General features: G+C 46.5%; 1 protein-coding gene across 1 annotated transcript; it reads right to left on the bottom strand.

The window, feature by feature from the left end:
* Positions 1-14,231: 14,231 nt before the first annotated feature.
* Positions 14,232-19,759, bottom strand: LOC125527744 (protein FORGETTER 1). The gene is made up of 2 exons (XM_048692263.2): positions 15,705-19,759; positions 14,232-14,779 (listed from the first exon to the last, which is right to left on the bottom strand). The coding sequence occupies exon 1, from the start codon at positions 19,751-19,753 to the stop codon at positions 15,719-15,721; it is 4,035 nt and encodes a 1,344-aa protein (XP_048548220.2). The 5' UTR covers positions 19,754-19,759; the 3' UTR covers positions 14,232-14,779; positions 15,705-15,718.
* Positions 19,760-19,973: the final 214 nt, after the last annotated feature.

Here is a 19,973-nt window from a genome sequence, read left to right on the forward strand (position 1 = left end):
CGGGATTAGTATTAGACCTAAATAATTTTTATTTGGTGCCAGCATTGAGCATGAACATTATATCTGGATCTTGTTTGATGCGAGACCGTTATTCATTTAAATCAAAGAATAATGGTTGTTCTATTTATATGAGTAATATATTTTATGGTCATGCACCCGTGAAGAGTGGTCTATTCTTATTGAATCTCGATAGTAGTGACACACATATTCATAATGTTGAAACCAAATGATGCAGAGTTGATAATGATAGTGCAACTTATTTGTGGCACTGCCGTCTAGGTCATATCGGTGTAAAGCGAATGAAGAAACTCCATATTGATGGACTTTTGGAACCACTTGATTATGAATCACTTGGTACTTGCGAACCGTGCCTCATGGGCAAGATGACTAAAACGCCGTTCTCCGGAACTATGGAGAGAGCAACAGATTTGTTGGAAATCATACATACAGATGTATGTGGTCCGATGAATGTTGAGGCTCGTGGCGGATATCATTATTTTCTCACCTTCACAGATGATTTAAGCAGATATGGGTATATCTACTTAATGAAACATAAGTCTGAAACATTTGAAAAGTTGAAAGAATTTCAGAGTGAAGTTGAAAATCATCGTAACAAGAAAATAAAGTTTCTACGATCTGATCATGGAGGAGAATATTTGAGTTACGAGTTTGGTCTACATTTGAAACAATGCGGAATAGTTTCGCAACTCATGCCACCTGGAACACCACAGCGTAATGGTGTGTCCGAACGTCGTAATCGTACATTACTAGATATGGTGCGATCTATGATGTCTCTTACAGATTTACCGCTATCATTTTGGGGTTATGCTTTAGAGATGGCCGCATTCACGTTAAATAGGGCACCATCAAAATCCTTTGAGGCGACGCCTTATGAACTGTGGTTTGGTAAGAAACCGAAGTTGTCGTTTCTGAAAGTTTGGGGCTGCGATGCTTATGTGAAAAAGCTTCAACCTGGTAAGCTCGAACCCAAATCGGAGAAATATGTCTTCATAGGATACCCAAAGGAGACTGTTGGGTACACCTTCTATCACAGATCCGAAGGCAAGACTTTTGTTGCTAAATTCGGAGTTTTTCTAGAGAAGGAGTTTCTCTCGAAAGAAGTGAGTGGGAGGAAAGTAGAACTTCATGAGGTAACTGTACCTGCTCCCTTATTGGAAAGTAGTTCATCACAGAAAACGGTTTCTGCGACACCTACACCAATTAGTGAGGAAGTTAATGATGATGATCATGAAACTTTAGATCAAGTTGTTACTGAACCTCATAGGTCAACCAGAGTAAGATCCGCACCAGAGTGGTACGGTAATCCTGTTCTGGAAGTTATGGTACTAGACCATGACGAACCTACGAACTATGAAGAAGCGATGGTGAGCCCAGATTCCGCAAAATAGCTAGAGGCCATGAAATCTGAGATGGGATCCATGTATGAGAACAAAGTGTGGACTTTGGTTGACTTGCCCGTTGATCAGCAAGCAATTGAGAATAAATGGATCTTCAAGAAGAAGACTGACGCTGACGGTAATGTTACTGTCTATAAAGCTCGACTTGTTGCAAAAGGTTTTCAACAAGTTCAAGGGATTGACTACGATGAGACCTTCTCACCCGTAGCGATGCTTAAGTCTGTCCGAATCATGTTAGCAATTGCCGCGTTTTATGATTATGAAATATGGCAGATGGATGTCAAAACTGCATTCTTGAATGGATTTCTGGAAGAAGAGTTGTATATGATGCAACCGGAAGGTTTTGTCGATCCAAAGGGAGCTAACAAAGTGTGCAAGCTCCAGCGATCCATTTATGGACTGGTGAAGTGGTCACACCAAAGTCAATCAAATTTCTCAAAGTCAAGTGGTCACACCATTCCGACCGTGAAGCTACCTGAGAACGCGAGGATCACCTCCGTTCTGAGTACCCGGCGTTCTTTCAGTCCTAGATCTCGGGACGAGATCCTTTCGTAGTGGTGGAGTGTTGTAACACCCCGGATGTAACTTTCCCAATTTGTACTCCAACTCCTGCCGTTTCTGGCGTTAAGTTAATTTATTTCCTCGGGTTCGGGTCTTTTTCTCCGTGTGTTGTTGTCGTTGTCATGCATCTCATATCATGTCATCATGTGCATTGCATTTGCATACGTGTTCATCTCAGGCATTCGAGCATTTTCCCTATTGTCCGTTTTGCACTCCGGCGCTTCGTTCTCCTCCGGTGGTCATTTCTACCTTTCTTTTGTGTGTGGGGATTAAACATTTCCGGATTGGACCGAGACTTGCCAAGCGGACTTGGTTTACTACCGGTAGACCGCCTGTCAAGTTTCGTACCATTTGGACTTCGTTTGATACTCCAACGGTTGACCGAGGGACCGAAAAGGCCTCGTGTGTGTTGCAGCCCAACGCCCCTCCAATTTGGCCCGAAACCCACCTAAGCCTTCTCCATCGCTCCACCACCGCTCCGCCCGAGCCGGCGAGCTCCGCCCGCCTCGCCTCCTCGTCGTCGGCCGCACCACGCCGCCCCGCCTCCTCGTCGACGTCGGCCCGGCCCCGCGCCGCCGAGCCGCCGGCCGGCCGCCACCGCCATCACCACCGCCGCCTCGCCGCTCCACCGCCTCCGGCCGGCCCTCTCTCCTTCCACCGGCGAGGTCTCGTCGCCGGCGAGCTCCGGATCCGGCCAGCTACAGTGCCCCGACCCCGCCTCGATTTCCGCGTCGGGCAAACCCTAGATCTGAGAGGTTGAATTTCTTCTAAGTCCCCAAAATTCCAGATCCAAGTGCTCATGTTCATAGCCCCGTAACTTTGCATCCGTAGCTCCGATTCATGCATATAGCATATCAAAATGTTCATCTCAGAGAGTACATCATTTCATTTCATTGCATCATTTTCATTTGAGTTCATCTTGATGTCCGAAATACTGTTAGAAGAGGGCTACTTGAGATAATTGTCAGATCTGCTACTCCATTTAGCTTTTTGTCATTTTTGCCATGATTAATGTGTGGATGATATGCCCATGAGTTCTACATATGTTTTGTTAAGGGTTTTGTCATCTTTCCAGAGGTGCAACCCATGTATTTTTGTTATGTGTGTGGTGACTAGTGCAAGCTTGCAAAGTGGTGCACTTGTTAATTCTGTTTTCAGGGACTTAGCATTTCCACTAAGTCCTTGATCTGTTTATCTCATGATGCCATATGTTCATGTTGTTTCCTAGTGATCCGTGCTTCTTTTGAGGATGATCAGTAAGGATGTTTTGTTAATATTGTAGTGCTCTATCCATCCATGTCTTTTTTGCAATTATGAAGCACCCTAGCTTGAGTCAATCGAGCTCTACTTTTGCTACTTTGTGAATCTGGGCAGATTGTCAACTTATTTGCAATTTTGCCGATGATGTTGTAGTTGATCCGTGCATGCTATGCTTTTGTTCTTGCCATGTCTAGCTTGCATTTTGTGTATTCTTGATGTATGTATGCTTAGTTTGTCATGACTTGCACCGTAGTGAGTGCATCGAGCTCGTAAACATGCCTACTTCAGTTATGTTTCAGCATGTGCCAGTTTTCACTAAGTCTGAAAACTGATTATGTTTTTGCTATGTTCACATGCTTGCAATTGTATTTTCTGATCCCTTTTGGCTCAAGGTCACTAAGGGACTTTTGTTAAACTCTTTGAGTAGCTCCATGCCATGCTTTACTTTGCCATGTTCAGGTCCTGTAGCATGTAGTTTTGTTGCTCCGAAGAGTGCTACCTGATCTGAAATTCCCGACAGGTGTTAATTTCACTAAGTCTGAGATCTGTTTGTCATATGCATTTTTGCCATGCTTGTTTGAACCTGTTAATGGATGATTTGGCCGTAGCTCAATGCTAGACTTCTGTCAAGCATCTTGAATGCATCCCTGCCATGTATTTTGTTGTCATGTTTGGGTGCAGTAGCATGTTCATCTCATTGCATTTAGTTGGCTACTTGCTGTAAATCGCAGACCGGTGTCATTTTTGAATCGCTTGCCATTTCCAAACCGTAACTCCGATTCCGGCGTTCTTTATATCGCTTTCAAGCGATTTCATCTCATCTTTCCAGTGGCACACTTTTTTTTCCAAGTTGAGGCCAGGTTCTTGCATTTCCTGTCATATCTTGCATTTTGCATCCCGCATCGCATCCCGCATAGCATATCATCATTGCATCATATTGCTTGATCCTTGCACGTGGTTGATTGTGTCCTTGTTGCTTGTTTGTCTTGTTTGGGTAGAGCCAGGAGACGAGTTTGCTAATGAGGAGCCCGTTGAGTTTGCTTTCGAGGATCTAGTCAACTCTAACAACTGTGCAGGCAAGATGATCATACCCTCGAAATCACTACTATCTTTGCTATACTAGTTTGCTCGCTCTTTTGCTATGCCAATGCTACGATGCCTACCACTTGCTTTCAAGCCTCCCAAATTGCCATGTCAAACCTCTAACCCACCATTGTCCTAGCAAACCGTTGATTGGCTATGTTACCGCTTTGCTCAGCCCCTCTTATAGCGTTGCTAGTTGCAGGTGAAGATTGGAGGCATTCCTTGTTGGAACATTTATTTACTTGTTGAGATATCATTATTTTTCTATGTTATCTTAATGCATCTATACACTTGGTAAAGGGTGGAAGGCTCGGCCTCTCGCCTAGTGTTTTGTTCCACTCTTGCCGCCCTAGTTTCCGTCATATCGGTGTTATGTTCCCGGATTTTGCGTTCCTTACGCGGTTGGGTCATAATGGGAACCCCTTGATAGTTCGCCTTGATTAAAGCTTTTCCAGCAATGCCCAACCTTCGTTTTACCATTCGTCACCTAGCCTTTTTTCCCTTGGGTTTCCGGAGCCCGAGGGTCATCTTATTTTAACCCCCCCGGGGCCAGTGCTCCTCTGAGTGTTGGTCCAACCTAGAGCCCCTTGAAGCGCCACCTCGGGGAAACTTGAGGGCTGGTTTTAGTTGTACGGATTGCTTATCCGATTGTGCCCTGAGAAAGAGATATGTGCAGCTCCTATCGGGATTTTTCGGCACATTCAGGCGGTGTTGCTGGTCTTGTTTTAACCTGTCGAAATATCTTGAAGAACCGAGATACCGAGTCTGATCGGAACGTCTTGGGAGGAGGTCTATTCCTTCGTTGACCGTGAGAGCTTGTCATGGGCTAAGTTGGGACGCCCCTGCAGGGATTTGAACTTTCAAAAACCATGCCCGCGGTTATGGGCAGATGGGAATTTGTTAATGTCCGGTTGTAGATAACTTGAACCTTAACTTAATTAAAATGAATCAACTGAGTGTGTTACCGTGATGGCCTCTTCTCGGCGGAGTCCGGGAAGTGGACACGGTGTTGGAGTAATGTTTGTGCAGGTTGTTCTCTAGTTTCTCGCTCGCGCTTTGCCTCCTCTTCTCGCTCTCTTTTGCAAATAAGTTAGCCACCATATCTTTGCTAGTCGCTTGCTACAGCTCCACATATTTTTACCTTGCCTTACCTATAAGCTTAAATGGTCTTGATCGCGAGGGTGCGAGATTGCTAAGTCCCTGTGGCTCACAGTTTACTATTACACCAGATGCAGGGCCTGATGATTCCGCTCCAGCAGACGCGTATGAGCTCAAGTGGGAGTTCGACGAGGACTCTCAACGTTACTATGTTTCCTTTCCCGATGATCAGTAGTGGTGCCGAGTTGGGGGTGATTGGGACCGTGTCGCTTGTTGGGTTATCTTTTACTTTGGCGCCGTAGTCGGGCCATGAGTGTTTGGATGATGTAATGTTATTTATGTACTTGATTGACGTGGCGAGTGTAAGCCAACTATGTTATCTCCCGTTTATGATTTATATTACATGGGATGTTGTGAATATTGCCTAACTTGCGACATATGCCTTCAATGCGATTATGCCTCTAAGTCGTGCCTCAACACGTGGGAGATATAGTCGCATCGAGGGTGTTATAGGTTGTCATTTGATTAACGGGATTACATCATTAGGAGAATGATGTGATTGACATGACCCATTCCATTAGCTTAGCACACGATCGTTTAAGTATGTTGCTATTGCTTTCTTCATGACTTATACATGTTCCTATGACTATGAGATTATGCAACTCCCGTTTACCGGAGGAACACTTTGTGTGCTACCAAACGTCACAACGTAACTGGGTGATTATAAAGGTGCTCTACAGGTGTCTCCGAAGGTACTTGTTGGGTTGGTGTATTTCGAGATTAGGATTTGTCACTCCGATTGTCGGAGAGGTATCTCTGGGCCCTCTCGGTAATGCACATCACTTAATTATTGCAACTAATGAGTTAGTTGCAGGATGATGTATTACGGAATGAGTAAAGAGACTTGCCGGTAACGAGATTGAACTAGATATTGAGATACCGACGATCGAATCTCGGGCAAGTAACATACCGATGACAAAGGGAACAACGTATGTTGTTATGCGGTCTGACCGATAAAGATGTTCATAGAATATGTAGGAGCCAATATGAGCATCCAGGTTCCGCTATTGGTTATTGACCAGAGACGTGTCTCGGTCATGTCTACATAGTTCTCAAACCCGTAGGGTCCGCACGCTTAACGCTACGATGACAGTTATATTATGAGTTTTATGTTTTGATGTACCGAAGGTTGTTCGGAGTCCCGGATGTGTTCACGGACATGACGAGGAGTCTCAAAATGGTCGAGACGTGAAGATTGAAATATTGGAAGCCTATGTTTGGATATCGGAAGTGTTCCGGGTGAAATCGGGATTTTACCGGAGTACCGGGGGGTTACCAGAACCCCCCAGGGGCTTAATGGGCCTATATGGGCCTTAGTGGAAAAGGAGGGAAGCAAGGTAAGTGTGGGGCGCACCCTCCAAGGCCCAAATCGAATTGGTTTAGGGCAAAGGGGGCCGGCCCCCCTCTTTCCTTCTTCCCTCCTCCCAAGTCCTAATCCAACTAGGAAAAGGGGGGAGTCCTACTCTCGGTGGGAGTAGACTCCTACGGCGCGCCTCTCCCCTTGGCCGGCCACACCCTCCCTTGCTCCTTTAGATACAGGGGCAGGAGGCACCTCTACACAAGTTGATCATCTCTTAGCCGTGTGCGGTGCCCCCCTCCACTATAGTCCACCTCGTTAGTACTGTAGCAGTGCTTAGGCGAAGCCCTGCGTCGGTAGAACATCAACATCGTCACCACACCGTCGTGCTGACGAAACTCTCCCTCAACACTCGGCTGGATCGGAGTTAGAGGGACGTCATCAGGCTGAACGTGTGCTGAACTCGGAGGTGTCGTGCATTCGGTACTTGATTGGTCGGATCGTGAAGACGTACGACTACATCAGCCGCGTTGTGCTAACGCTTCCGCTTTCGGTCTACGAGGGTACGTGGATAGCACTCTCCCCTCTCGTTGCTATGCATCACCATGATCTTGCGTGTGCGTAGGAAAATTTCAAAATTACTACGTTCCCCAACAAAGTCCACCCTCGATACACAACTGGCCCAAAACCCTATTTTTGTATAGTTGTCAGTCAGTTCACCCTCATCACACAGCGGGGCCCGACCCTTTTATGTACTAGTTGCAACTCCATCCCCGACATGAAATTGGGAGGGACCGCCTTGTTTTTTTGTCCTAGTTAAAAGTCCACCCTCAATACACAACTCGACCCAAAACCCCATATTTTCCCTAGTTGCAAGTCCATCCTTGACAGACATCTGGGTGCCCTTATTTGTCCTAGTTGCCACTCGACCACCGACATGCAACTAGAGGAGGGGACTTTTATTGTCCAGTTGCAAGTCGACCTTTGATACGTAATTGGGTCCCACCCTCAGTTGCAAGCCTATGCTCGAGATGCAACTCGGGGAGGGATGACAATTCTTTTTTGTCCCTAGTTGCAACTCCACCCCGACATGCATTTGGGGAACACATCCTTTTTGTCCCAATTGCAAGTCCACCCTCGATATGCAACTAGGCCCGGCCCAGCTTTGTCCTATTTTGCAAGTCCAATTATACACTTGACATGCAATTGGGGCCCCATTGTTTTTTACCCCAGTTGCAGGTCCACCCTCGATATGCAACTTGGGGCCCGACCCATTTTTCTCCTAGTTGCAAGTCCATCATCGATACGCAATCGGGGAGAGTTTTTTCCGAGTTGAACCTCCACCCTCGACATGCAATGGGGGCACATTTTTTGTTCCAGTTGCAACTCCACCATCGACATGCAACTGGGGACCAACTCATTTTTGTCCTAGTTGCAAGTCCAACTACACATCTGACATGCAATTGAGGGGACACTTTTTTTCTTGTTCCAGTTCCAAGTCCACCCTCAGTATGCAACTATGTGTGTGTGTGTGGCCAATTTTGCCTTAGTTGCAACTCCTCCCTCAATACGCAACTGCCAACCCGTTTTTGTCCCAGTTGCAAGTCCACCCTCGACACACAATTAGGAGCCGAGCATTTTTTGTCCAATTGCAACTCCACCCCCAACATGTAGTTGGAGGGTCTGTATTTTTTCTTGTCCCAGTTGCAAGTCCATCATCGACAAGCAACTAGGCCCAGCCTTTTTTGTCTTAGTTACAAGTCTAACTTCACATATGACATGCAATTGATGGCCCGCCTTTTTTATAAGTTGCAAGTCTACCCTTAGTACGCAGCTGGTTTGTTCCTCTGTTGTTTGTTTGTCTTGAGGGAGTTCATCATTATCCTGGTGTGTGTGCGTCGAGGGTCCCCAATTGCATGTTGATAACCGACTCGCAACTAGTGTGTGTGTGTGTGTGTTTATTCATGGCCCCCAGTTGCAAGTTGACCATCAACTCGCAACTACGGGGATGTGTGTGTGTGTGTCGAGGGTCCCTAATTGCATGTCGATAACCGACTTGCAACTAGAGAGAGTGTGTGTGTGTGTATGTTTTATTCGTGGTCCCCAGTTGCAAGTTGACCACCAACTCGCAACTAGGGGTGTGTGTGTGTGTTTATTCGTGGCCCCAGTTGCAAGTTGACCATCAACTCGCAACTAGGGGGTGTGGGTGTGTGTGTCGAGGGTCCCCAATTGCATGTCGATAACCGACTTGCAACTAGAGAGAGAGAGTGTGTGTGTGTGTGTTTTATTCGTGGCCCCAGTTGCAAGTTGACCACCAACTCACAACTAGGGGATGTGTGTGTGTGTGTGTCGAGGGTCCCAATTGCATGTCGATAAACGACTTGCAACTAGGGTGTGTGTGTGTCTTTTTGTCAAGGTGTCCCTAGTTGCATGTAAAGCATCGACTTGCAACTAGGGGGTGTGTGTTTGTTGACGAGCCCCAGTTGCAAGTTGCCCATCGACTCGCAACTAGTGTGTGTGTGTGTGTGTGTTTATTCGTGGGCCCCAGTTGCAAGTTGACCATCAACTCGCAACTAGCGGATGTTTGTGTTTGTGTGTGTTTGTGTGTGTGTGTGTCGAGGGTCCCCAATTGCATGTTGGTAATCGACTCGCAACTAGGGTGTGTGTGTGTGTGTTTATTCGTGGCCCCCAGTTGCAAGTTGACCATTAACCCGCAACTAGGGGGATGTGTGTGTGTGTCGAGGGTCCCCAATTACATGTCGATAACCGACTTGCAACTAGAGTGTGTGTCTTTTGTTTAAGGGGTCCCCAATTGCATGTCAAGCATCGTCTCACAACTAGGGTGTGTGTGTCTGTATGTGTGTTTTATTTGTGGCCCCTAGTTGCAAGTTGACCATCAACTCGCTACTAAGGGACGTGTGTGTGTGTGTCGAAGGTCCCCAATTGCATGTTGATAACCAACTTGAAACTAGAGGTGTGTGTGTGTGTGTCTTTTTGTCAAGGGATCCCCAGTTGCATGTCAAGCATCGACTCGCAACTAGGGGGTGTGTGTTTGTTGAGGACCCCCAGTTGCAAGTTGCCCATCGACTCACAACTAGGGTGTGTGTGTGTGTGTGTTTATTCGTGGCCCTCAGTTACAAGTTGATCATCAACTCGCAACTAGGGGATGTGTGTGTGTGTCAAGGGTCCCCAATTTCATGTCGATAACCGACTTGCAACTAGGGGGGTGTGTGTGTGTCTTTTTGTCAAGGGGTACCCAGTTGAATGTCAAGCATCGGCTCGCAACTAGGGGTGTGTGTTTGTTCAAGACCCCCAGTTGCAAGTTGCCCATAGACTCGCAACTAGGTGTGTGTGTGTGTGTGTTTTATTCGTGTCTCCCAATTGTAAGTTGACCATCCACTCGCAACTAGGGGATGTGTGTGTGTGTGTGTCGAGGGTCCCCAATTGCATGTCGATAACCGACTTGCAACTAGTGTGTGTGTGTGTGTGTCTTTTTGTCAAGGGGTCCCCAGTTGCATGTCAAGCATCGACTCGTAACTAGAGGGTGCGTGTTTGTATGTGTGTTTTATTTGTGGCCCCCAGTTGCAAGTTGACCGTCAACTTGCAACTAGGGGATATGTGTGTGTGTGTGTGTGTGTGTCGAGGGTCCCCAATTGCATGTCGATAACCGAGTTGCAACTAGAGGTGTGTGTGTGTGTCTTTTTGTCAAGGGGTCCCCTGTTGCATGTCAAGCATCGACTCGCAACTAGGGGATGCATGTTTGTTGAGGACCCCCAGTTGCAAGTTGCCCATCGACTCGCAACTAGGGGTGCATGTGTGTGTGTGTGTGTTTATTCGTGGCCCCCAGTTGCAAGTTGACCATCAACTTGCAACTAGGGGATGTGTGTGTGTGTGTCGAGGGTCCCCAATTGCATGTTGATAACCGACTTGCAAGTAGGGGTGTGTGTGTGTGTGTGTGTCTTTTTGTCAAGGGGTCCCCAGTTGCATGTCAAGTATCGACTCGCAACTAGGGGGTGCATGTCTGTATGTGTGTTTTATTTGTGGCCCCCAGTTGCAAGTTGACCATCAACTCGCAACTAGGGGATGTGTGTGTGTCGAGGGTCCCCAATTGCATGTCGATAACTAACTTGCAACTAGAGGTGTGTGCGTGTGTCTTTTTGTCAAGGGGTTCCCTGTTGCATGTCAAGCATCGACTCGCAACTAGGCGGTGCGTGTTTGTTGAGGACCCCTAGTTGCAAGTTGCCCATCGACTCGCAACTAGGGGTGTATGTGTGTCTGTTTATTCATGGCCCCCAGTTGCAAGTTGACCATCAACTCGCAACTAGGGGATGTGTGTGTGTGTGTGTGTCGAGGGTCCCCAATTGCATGTTGATAGTCGACTTGCAAGTAGGGGTGTGTGTGTGTGTGTCTTTTTGTCAAGGGGTCCCCAGTTGCATGTCAAACATCAGCTCACAACTAGGGGGTGTCTGTTTGTTGACGACCCCAGTTGCAAGTTGCCCATCAACTCGCAACTAGTGTGTGTGTGTGTGTGTGTGTTTATTCGTGGCCCCCAGTTGCAAGTTGACCATCAGCTCGCAACTAGGGGATGTGTGTGTGTGCGTGTGTGTGTTGAGGGTCCCCAATTGCATGTTGATAAGTGGGCTCGTAGTTCCGTATTATTACAGTTGCAAGTCTACCCTCGACTTCGCAAGCAGACCCATAGTTTTGTTGTTGTCCCAGTTGCAAGACCATCCTCTGACTCGCAGCTAGGCCCTAATTCTTTTCATCGCAGTTGCAAGTCGACTCTCGACACGCAACCGGTATCATAAATTTGTGTTGTTGTCCCAGTGACAAGGCAACCCTCAACTCACAACTAGACTCATAGTTTGTTTTACATCCCAGTTACGAGTCCATCCTCGATTCGCAACTGGCATGTAGTTTGTTTTTCATCCTAGTTGCAAGTCCATCCTCGACTCGCAACTAGGCTTATAGTTGTCCCAGTTGCACGTCCACCTGCGACTCACAACTCGTCTCGTAGTTTTGTGTAGTTTTCCCATTTGCAAGTCCAGCCTCGACCCACAACTCGTCTCGTAGGTTTTCGTCCTACTTTGCAAGTCCACCTTTGGCTTGCAGGCCTTTTTTTATTCTTCGCCCCAATTGCAAGTCCACCATTGACTTGAAATTGGGCTCCTAATTTTTTTTGCCGCATTTACAAGTTCACATCTACTTGCAACTGGGGTGAGCGACCAATTTTTATTCGAGGTACAATTCCATCTTCAATACGCAAAATGTGAGACCTCACCCTGACAGTTAATATTTTATTTTTTTTCTTTGTTTAGCTGCTCAACATTGTTTCATTTTTATTTTTTCCACCCAAACCATTTTTTTCAAATGTCCCACTTGTAAGCCCATTTTCGACCCTTTTTTAAGACATGCAACCGAGTGAGAGGGAACCAAGTTTTCATGTGTATTCTTTTTTGAAAAAGCCACCATTTATATAATATTTAGTTCCAGCCCATTGAGTTAGTTCCCCATCTTTCGTTGAAATCTCATAGTTGTATACAAATAAGACACATCCTTTTTTAGGCATATCCTTTTGTAGATAAGGCTAGTTTGTTCACCAATGCAACAATTGTTTGCATTTTTCAAATTTTGTTTTGGAATTTTGGAAAAATGACAGCATTTTCAAAAAATGTGTTCACCAATTCAAAAAATGTTCGCGTTTTTCAAAAATTGCTTTCATCAATTCAACAAAAGCTAGAATTTTGAAAATATTGAGGTTTTCAAAAGTTGTTCAGAATTTTAATAGATGTTCTCATTTTCAAGTTTGTAAATTTACAAGTTGTTTTAGCTATATAGGAATTTTTAAGTTTCATGGACATTTTTATAAGTTTCCACTCACATGACCCTCGCATTGCCGCCCACCCGTGTACGTACATACATACATACAGTGATACACACATGTGTGATTCTTTAAGGTATACATGTCAAGCAGCGGCAGCACAATGCGTATCATGCACACAAAAAAGCTGTAGCACAATGCGTGCATGAAGTGAAGCAGAGACAGCATAATGCGTACCATGCGAAAAAAAGGCGGCAGCACAACGCATGCTGTTATCGTGAGCAGCCGGGCGCCAGCGAGGCAGCCGCACACACACCTACAACTCCTGTAGTCCTTCACTTATATGTGCCAGGCGGAAACAGATTGTTTCAAACAAAAAAAATAACAAACAAAAAACAAGAGGGGTGGGTTTATGCTAGGGTGAGGTGGCATTGATGTCATACTTAGATGTGACATAGTTATACCACATCTAGATGTGGCCTAGACAGACCCTATGTTTTTCTCCTAATTTTGTTGTTCTTTTTGTATATTTGTACTTTACAAACAAACAAACAAAAAATGTACAAAATGCACAACATAGTCCTACGATCTCCATCAATTATCGAAGACAATTATACATGAGTATTCCCTCGCAAAATAAATAATTATACATGAGTATGACACAAGAGCAATGCTTTTTTTTGCGGAAAAACTTTCGATCTATTCATCATCAATCATGACAGTACAACGAACACCAGAAATAATAAATATTACATCTACTATGACTTGGGCTGCGGCTGGGTTTTGGTAGTCGGTTTCATCCCTCGTATTCTAGGGGCCCTTGTGCCTCGCCGTGTCCCCATCGAGTCGGAGCTACTAACAAGGTGCATTGGCAGTGGCGATGACACATGGTGGGTGGTCGCCTGGTTGGTTGCAAGGGTCTAACGTCATAGGTTGGCATGAGTCTCCATGTGTGATACAACGAGGTGTCATTGGTGGTGGTCATTGGTGAAGTCAGAGTCGCTACCCTGTGGAGGAGTTTGATGCTTGATGGCAACCTCGATGATGCCCTTTTTTCAATATCGTGTGTGTATTTATGTGGGTACACAGATTAGCATGGTGTAACTCTGTATTGTTGTGGGTTGTTTTGCCGAGCTCTGGGTGGTCGCGGTTTGCCGCACGGTATGACACGGTAGGGTGCTCTCTGACAGCGCGGTGGGGGCTGAGAGGAGAAGATGAACCTTGATGTCACACACTGCACCATAGCTCCTCAGGATAGTGCTTCTTCCCAATACCTTGTCACATCCCAAGTTTTTCAAATTTGGAATGTCGATGATAAAATCACAGGGAATTAAAATTTTCACTAAATTTTTTGTGATTGATTGCTTTTACCTAGAAATGACTAGGAGTTGTTTGAAAAATTCGCTCAAACAAATTTGGAATGATTTAGAAAGCTTAAATTGTCATTTAGGGGGATTTTGATTTGATTATTAACCATTTGTCTGGGTTTTTTCTTTTGTTTTTTGAAATGGAGACAAAAGCTTTGCTTTGTCTGGGTTTATAATGCATGCACATATGCAATTCCCCAAAAAATAAAAATAAAATGCATGCACATATTCTTGACCAGCTAAATGTATGTTGGACACCAAAAGCATTTCACTGAGTTCACATTTCCAATAAGTTTCCAACGACAATCTAAAATGAAGGAACTCACAACTAGAACCTCATAACGTCAAGGATGCATCCACAGCACTGAACTCTAGTCACATCAGGGGCCCACATGCCATAGAACGTCCCCCCAAGTGCAAGATGTTATCAGGTTTTCAAGCAGCCAAACTTTAAGCCTACATACATGTTTCTACCCCCAGGCCCCAGCCAAAACGGATAAAAGGCCAACCAAATTCAGGGCACCCAAGCACCATTACAGCAAAGCAGTAAACTGCAGACTCAACCAAAAGACCACCCACACCAGGGAGGGAGGAGAAGACGCTACAACTAGAATCCGACGCCATGGATTTCGTCGCCCCACCCCTCCTTCCATCAATCACTAGAGCGAAGCTACTCCATGATCTGCATCGCCAACGGCTGCCGCACAAGATGAATGAATCCATGGTTCTAGTAGCAGGGGTGACCTTAAGTTCTTGAGTGGTAGATAGATCCCTCGACACTCCACCAGGTAGCCCCCAGTATCAGATGCCAAACCTGTTTCAGAGAGATCCAGGTTTTTCAATCAGAAACTAGAGATTGTTTAAGCGCAACAATGGCACCTTTAAAAGCACTTGCTTAACACCATCCCAAACTGTCCTAGTAAAAACAATGCACTCAAACAGAGGACATATTGATTCAATTTCAGTACAGTGGATACACTAAAGAGGTTTAGCCATAATGTCATATGTCATCACTTTATTTTGGGATAGAGGCCACAAAAAACCCTTGGATTTTGGGTGGCACCTTCACATGCCACACAACAGGAAGAAAGATAGGTTGGACCTCTAAAATTAACAATGACACACAAAGACTACACCCCCTTAGATTCATATTGCCATAATTAAAGAATCTTCCTGTTCCGACTAAACCAGACTTAGCTATTGACTCAGGATCATACCACAGACTCATAAGCTCTACTGAAAAGGTTATCAGAAAGGTACCCTCCGATCCATATTAATTGGCGCTGATTTAGTAGGGAGTACTACATCTTAACTGTATCTCATCCCAGAGATCAAACACAGTTTTGTTCTTTTCATTAACTAGACAGTGCAAGTCCCCAAACTGTTTAGCTAATGGGGAATTTCCAAACGATATATCTTCCCAAAAACAAGCAGTTTTACAGTTTACTAAATGCCGTTGACAGAGGAATCACTATTCTTCATTCATTGATGGCCCTTCAACTTGTGGGTGACAGAATATGTTTCTTAGCAAGACTTGAGCAAGAAAAAAAAATACTCCAATAAACAGAAGATGTTGTATTTACTTTCCTAATCTCGGAGCTAACCATCATCCATCACACCAAGCTGTGCTCTCCCACCCCATGAAGAAAGAAGAAGAAAGCTTAAACCTCGAAAGCTACCTCCTTAGCTACAGAAATTTGGTAGACAACACCAGACCGAAGAATGTGCAGAGAAATAACCTGTAGTTTACACATCATTCGTCGATGTCCTGGACCCACTGCAGACCTTCTAACACTGACTCCACTGCTGTGTTTGGAATGACTAGCCCAACAATCCGATGGTTGTCATCTGTTGTCTCCAGGCGTACGACACGTATCCTCTTGTGAGCCTGTCGGACCTGCTTATTCAGGGCCTTTTCTACCGCGCCCCACACAGGAAGTATTAGACCACCCAAAACATTAATCTCCTGTAACCTTCTGCCCACAGTACAATCGCTTCCAAGTCTGCACTTGGGCCCATGCATGCACTGCTTGGACGACACATCATATTCTTCCTGCCAGCCTTCCCCAGTTTTGCCAGCTGATGAGGCCTTCTTGTACTTTCCTTCTAGTTCAGCCAAAGGCATCTCCTTCGAAGCTTCCCCAACGGCAGGGCGAGTTACTCTGTACATTCCTTCCGTTGAGCCTTCAAACGCTAGTATGAAATGCCTTCTGCCCATCCACTCTCTCCGGGACTCGTAAAACCCTTCATTAGAAGAACACGCACCATCTTTCTGCCTTTCTTCAAGCATTGCCTTAGCCGACTCCCAAGTAACTCCACGGTCAATTGTAAGAGTGAACAATACCGTGGAAGCACCAGATAGGCTATCAACGTGAACTGTCTTCGGCGGTTCTTTCATTTCAACCCTTTTTGCTTTAATATCAACAATACCAGAATCAAGCCGTCCTTCACTTCGTGCATTCTGAATTACTACGTCGAGTATGCTTGTGAAGAGATCAAATAACCTATTCTGGATGTTTGGAGCTAATCCCAGAATACGGTTGAGGAAACGGGCCACATCATGCATATCAGAATCAACAATCCTACCAGTAAGCTTTCCTCCATGTTTTCCAATGCAGATTACAGCATCCCTGATAATTCCAACTGCCACTAACGCAGCTTTTGATCTAGTGATGAATTCTTGGAGACTAGATTGATTCTCAGAGCATCCCAAAGGCACAACTGGAAATGCATCCTGTTCCATTATACCCCTGTACATCAATGTCAGGGCCTTTTTTCCATAACTGCTGTCATAGTTAAAAGCACTAAGTGATGGTCCAGCTCTTCGATCTCCTTGTGTTAAAGCTCCAAGAGACTCTAGTCGCTTTGCCACAATTGATGCAAATCGTTTTTCACCACCAAGGTTGGTAAAAAGAATCCTATATACAGGTGCAGAAGTTTGATTAGAACGATGTGTTCTCCCAAACTGCTGGGTTGCACGGTCTGCACTCCAAGGAAGTTCAAGTGTTATGTGTACTCTTCTTCTCTGATTTTTTACCCTTCGATCAGCATGTAAGGAAACACCAGCTGATCCTGCTTCCGATATTATTGCGATGAACTTTTCTCCGTCCATGAATAGCTGCTTTTCATGCATATTGATCATGTCCAATGCAATTTCTTTCGTGTTCCGCGCCTGGTAAACAACACCTTTTCCATCTGATGCTCTTATTAGCATGCCACGCCTTCCAGTTATTTCTGCAACATTGTCTGGACCACCTAGCTGATCAATGATATCATCTAGAGGATTATTAGGCAAATCTAAAGCACGGATGATTTCTAAAATCTTTGACTTCCTGTCCACTGCACTGTCATATCTCTTTGATAGTTCAGCCATGTAAGCATCTCTCTCTTTAAAATAGCCTTCTATTATCTCCTTGCATGCATAACATAACCAATCATCTGTCAACGTTCCAGTCCATGGTGGAATTGGACAGCCAGGGTGAACACTTGTAGCACAATTGGAACAATGAAGCAACAGGCTCTTCTCCTCCTCGGTATTGCAGATCTGACACATATGCAATTCCTCTTCAGAATCTGTTAATTCATGGTCTGACTCCAATGGAGAGTGCGCATCCATTCCATCATCACTATCTTCCATTTTTGCGAGTTTCCTAACTCGTCCTTTTAAGGATACATCGGGTCCATAATGCCGCTTACGCTGGACCTCCGTAACCTTGTCTTCACCTTGCTGAGAACAATCAGGTTTTGGAGGCAAGGGATAGTTATCTTCTACCAGCTTAAGAAGCAACTCTCTAGGGCCAGAAATGAAGTCTTCCATTTCAACACCATATTTTGTGATAGCTTCCTCTGTTCGAGCTTCACCAGTGCTCTGGAGACCAACCACCACACATCTTTCTTCTGCTAAGGCTTCCTTCACCAACTTCACAACAGCAGGTACCTTTGCAGACATACACATATGCCTAAAGAAACGCTGATGGCTGGCCCAGTATAACCGCCATATCTGAGCCGAATTGCTCTTGTCTTCTGCATAGTACTCATTTGCCGATAGGAGCTCAACACGTAACTCAGCCCAAAATTCAGCTGCCTTTCTGTACATATTCATCATTCTGTCCTCTAGAGGTGCCTCCACAACATCAAAATCAACACCCTTATAACTAAGTGTGCGGCAAACATACATGCCCCTAGCTTTCATGTCCATAGCAACAAGTTCAAGGGCACCCACACCACCTTTCTCAAGAGCACCTAGAAATTGGTGAAAACTCTGAAATGATGTTCCGTCCCCCCAGAGACCAAGCCGGACCATGTAGCCTAAATTCCGAGGCTCTGATGCACCAGTTGCTGAGCAGTAAACCACTCGAGCTTCAGGTAACATTTCCTGGATCTCAAGAACTGATTTACCAGTGCGAGTGGGCTGACCTCCTGCCTCAGGAATCAGATTTTTAGCCTTGTGGCACTCATCAAACACCACAAGACCATCGTACTCAGATCCACACCACTCTACCAGCTGCCGCAAACGTGAATACCCTTTCTCAGAGGATGCTATTAAACTGCTATAAGTTACAAAAACAACTCCGTCTGTGATCCCAGTGGCCTTTGAGTCTAACTTAGAATATGGCAGCTTGTTCAACGCGTGCACTTGCACACATTTTGCACCAACATCATCCAAATCTCTGCGGGCATCATATTTCAAGTCTGAACCAATGGAAATCCACAATGCCTTATGCCTCCCCTGTTGCCAATTCTCCCAGATCAATCCAGCAATTGTACGCCCTTTACCAACACCGGCTCCATCACCGATGAAGAAACCTGCTCTAGCACCAGTAGGGAGATGGTGAAGATGCCTCTGACAAGCATACACTATTGTCTCAATCTGTAAGCATGACAATGCCCTGGTCTCATCCAATTCATCCATAATAGCCAGGCTGTAAGTAGGTTCAGGAGGCTGCACCGCTGATAAAGATGAAGTCTCTACCACAGGGTCCGGATGAGGAAGACCAAGAGACAGCTTAGGAGGCCTATAGTCCATGAAAGTTTCACCAACAGTGTCACCTTCGTCTTCCTCGCGCTCAACGTCAAACGCAACCTCGTTGATCTCCTCCGGCGGCTCGGGCGGCGGGACCATTGGGGCCATCGGCATGCGCGGCGGCGGCATCATCGGTAGGAAGGGCATGTGCGGCATTGGGACTGGGGGCGCGGGCGGAGGCGGTGGAGGAACGAAGCCCGGCCCAGGGGCGGCGGCGGCAAGGAAATGCTGGAGCTTGGAGATGTCGACGGCAAGGTCGACGTCGCACTGCGGGCAGCGGAAGCGGGCGAGGCCGTGCGGCACGTTGAGGATGGCCTTGCAGCGCGCGCAGGGCAGCTGGATCTTGGTGGGGTCCACGCCCTGCGCCCGCGGCCCGGAGCGGCGGGAAGCAGCAGGGAGAGGCGGAGGGGGAGGCGCCGGCTGAGAGTGAGGCTGAGGAGGAAGGGGAGGGGGCTGGGGCGGAGGCGGGGTAGGGGACGCCTTGGGCGGGGAGGAGGAGGGCATGAGCTCCGGGGGAAGGCGCTGCGCCATGCGGCATTTGGGGCAGATGAACTCGGTCATGCCGGGGGCCACGGCGAGGACGCCGCGGCAGCCGGCGCAGCGCACCTGGACGGCCGCGGGGGCGGCCGCCGCCGGGGAAGGGGAACCGCCGCCGCCGGCCATCGCAGGAAGGGGGAGAGCCGGAGAGGATTTCGGCAGTGGAGGTTTTTTTTGTTCGCAGGAGGGTTTGGTGAAAGAAAATAGGGCCGTGGACGTGGAGAGCATGCTGATCGAGAAGAAAAAATATGCCGCCCACTCAAACCTGGCCATACAGGCCGCGCTTGAGCATCTCTATCAGACCCGTATATGGTTGACCCACAAAACTAGTTTACAGTTCGCGAGAAAACGGCTTTGCAGGCTGGCGTGGGCTGCAGTCAAGCAGACCCCACATACCGGAACCGTAAAAAGGTCTGGCCGGCCTTAGGCACAATGGTTGATAAGACAG

Source organism: Triticum urartu, chromosome 7A (assembly GCF_056163025.1).
Source record: "Triticum urartu cultivar PI428250 chromosome 7A, HENAU_Tu73, whole genome shotgun sequence".
Classification (NCBI taxonomy): domain Eukaryota; kingdom Viridiplantae; phylum Streptophyta; class Magnoliopsida; order Poales; family Poaceae; genus Triticum; species Triticum urartu.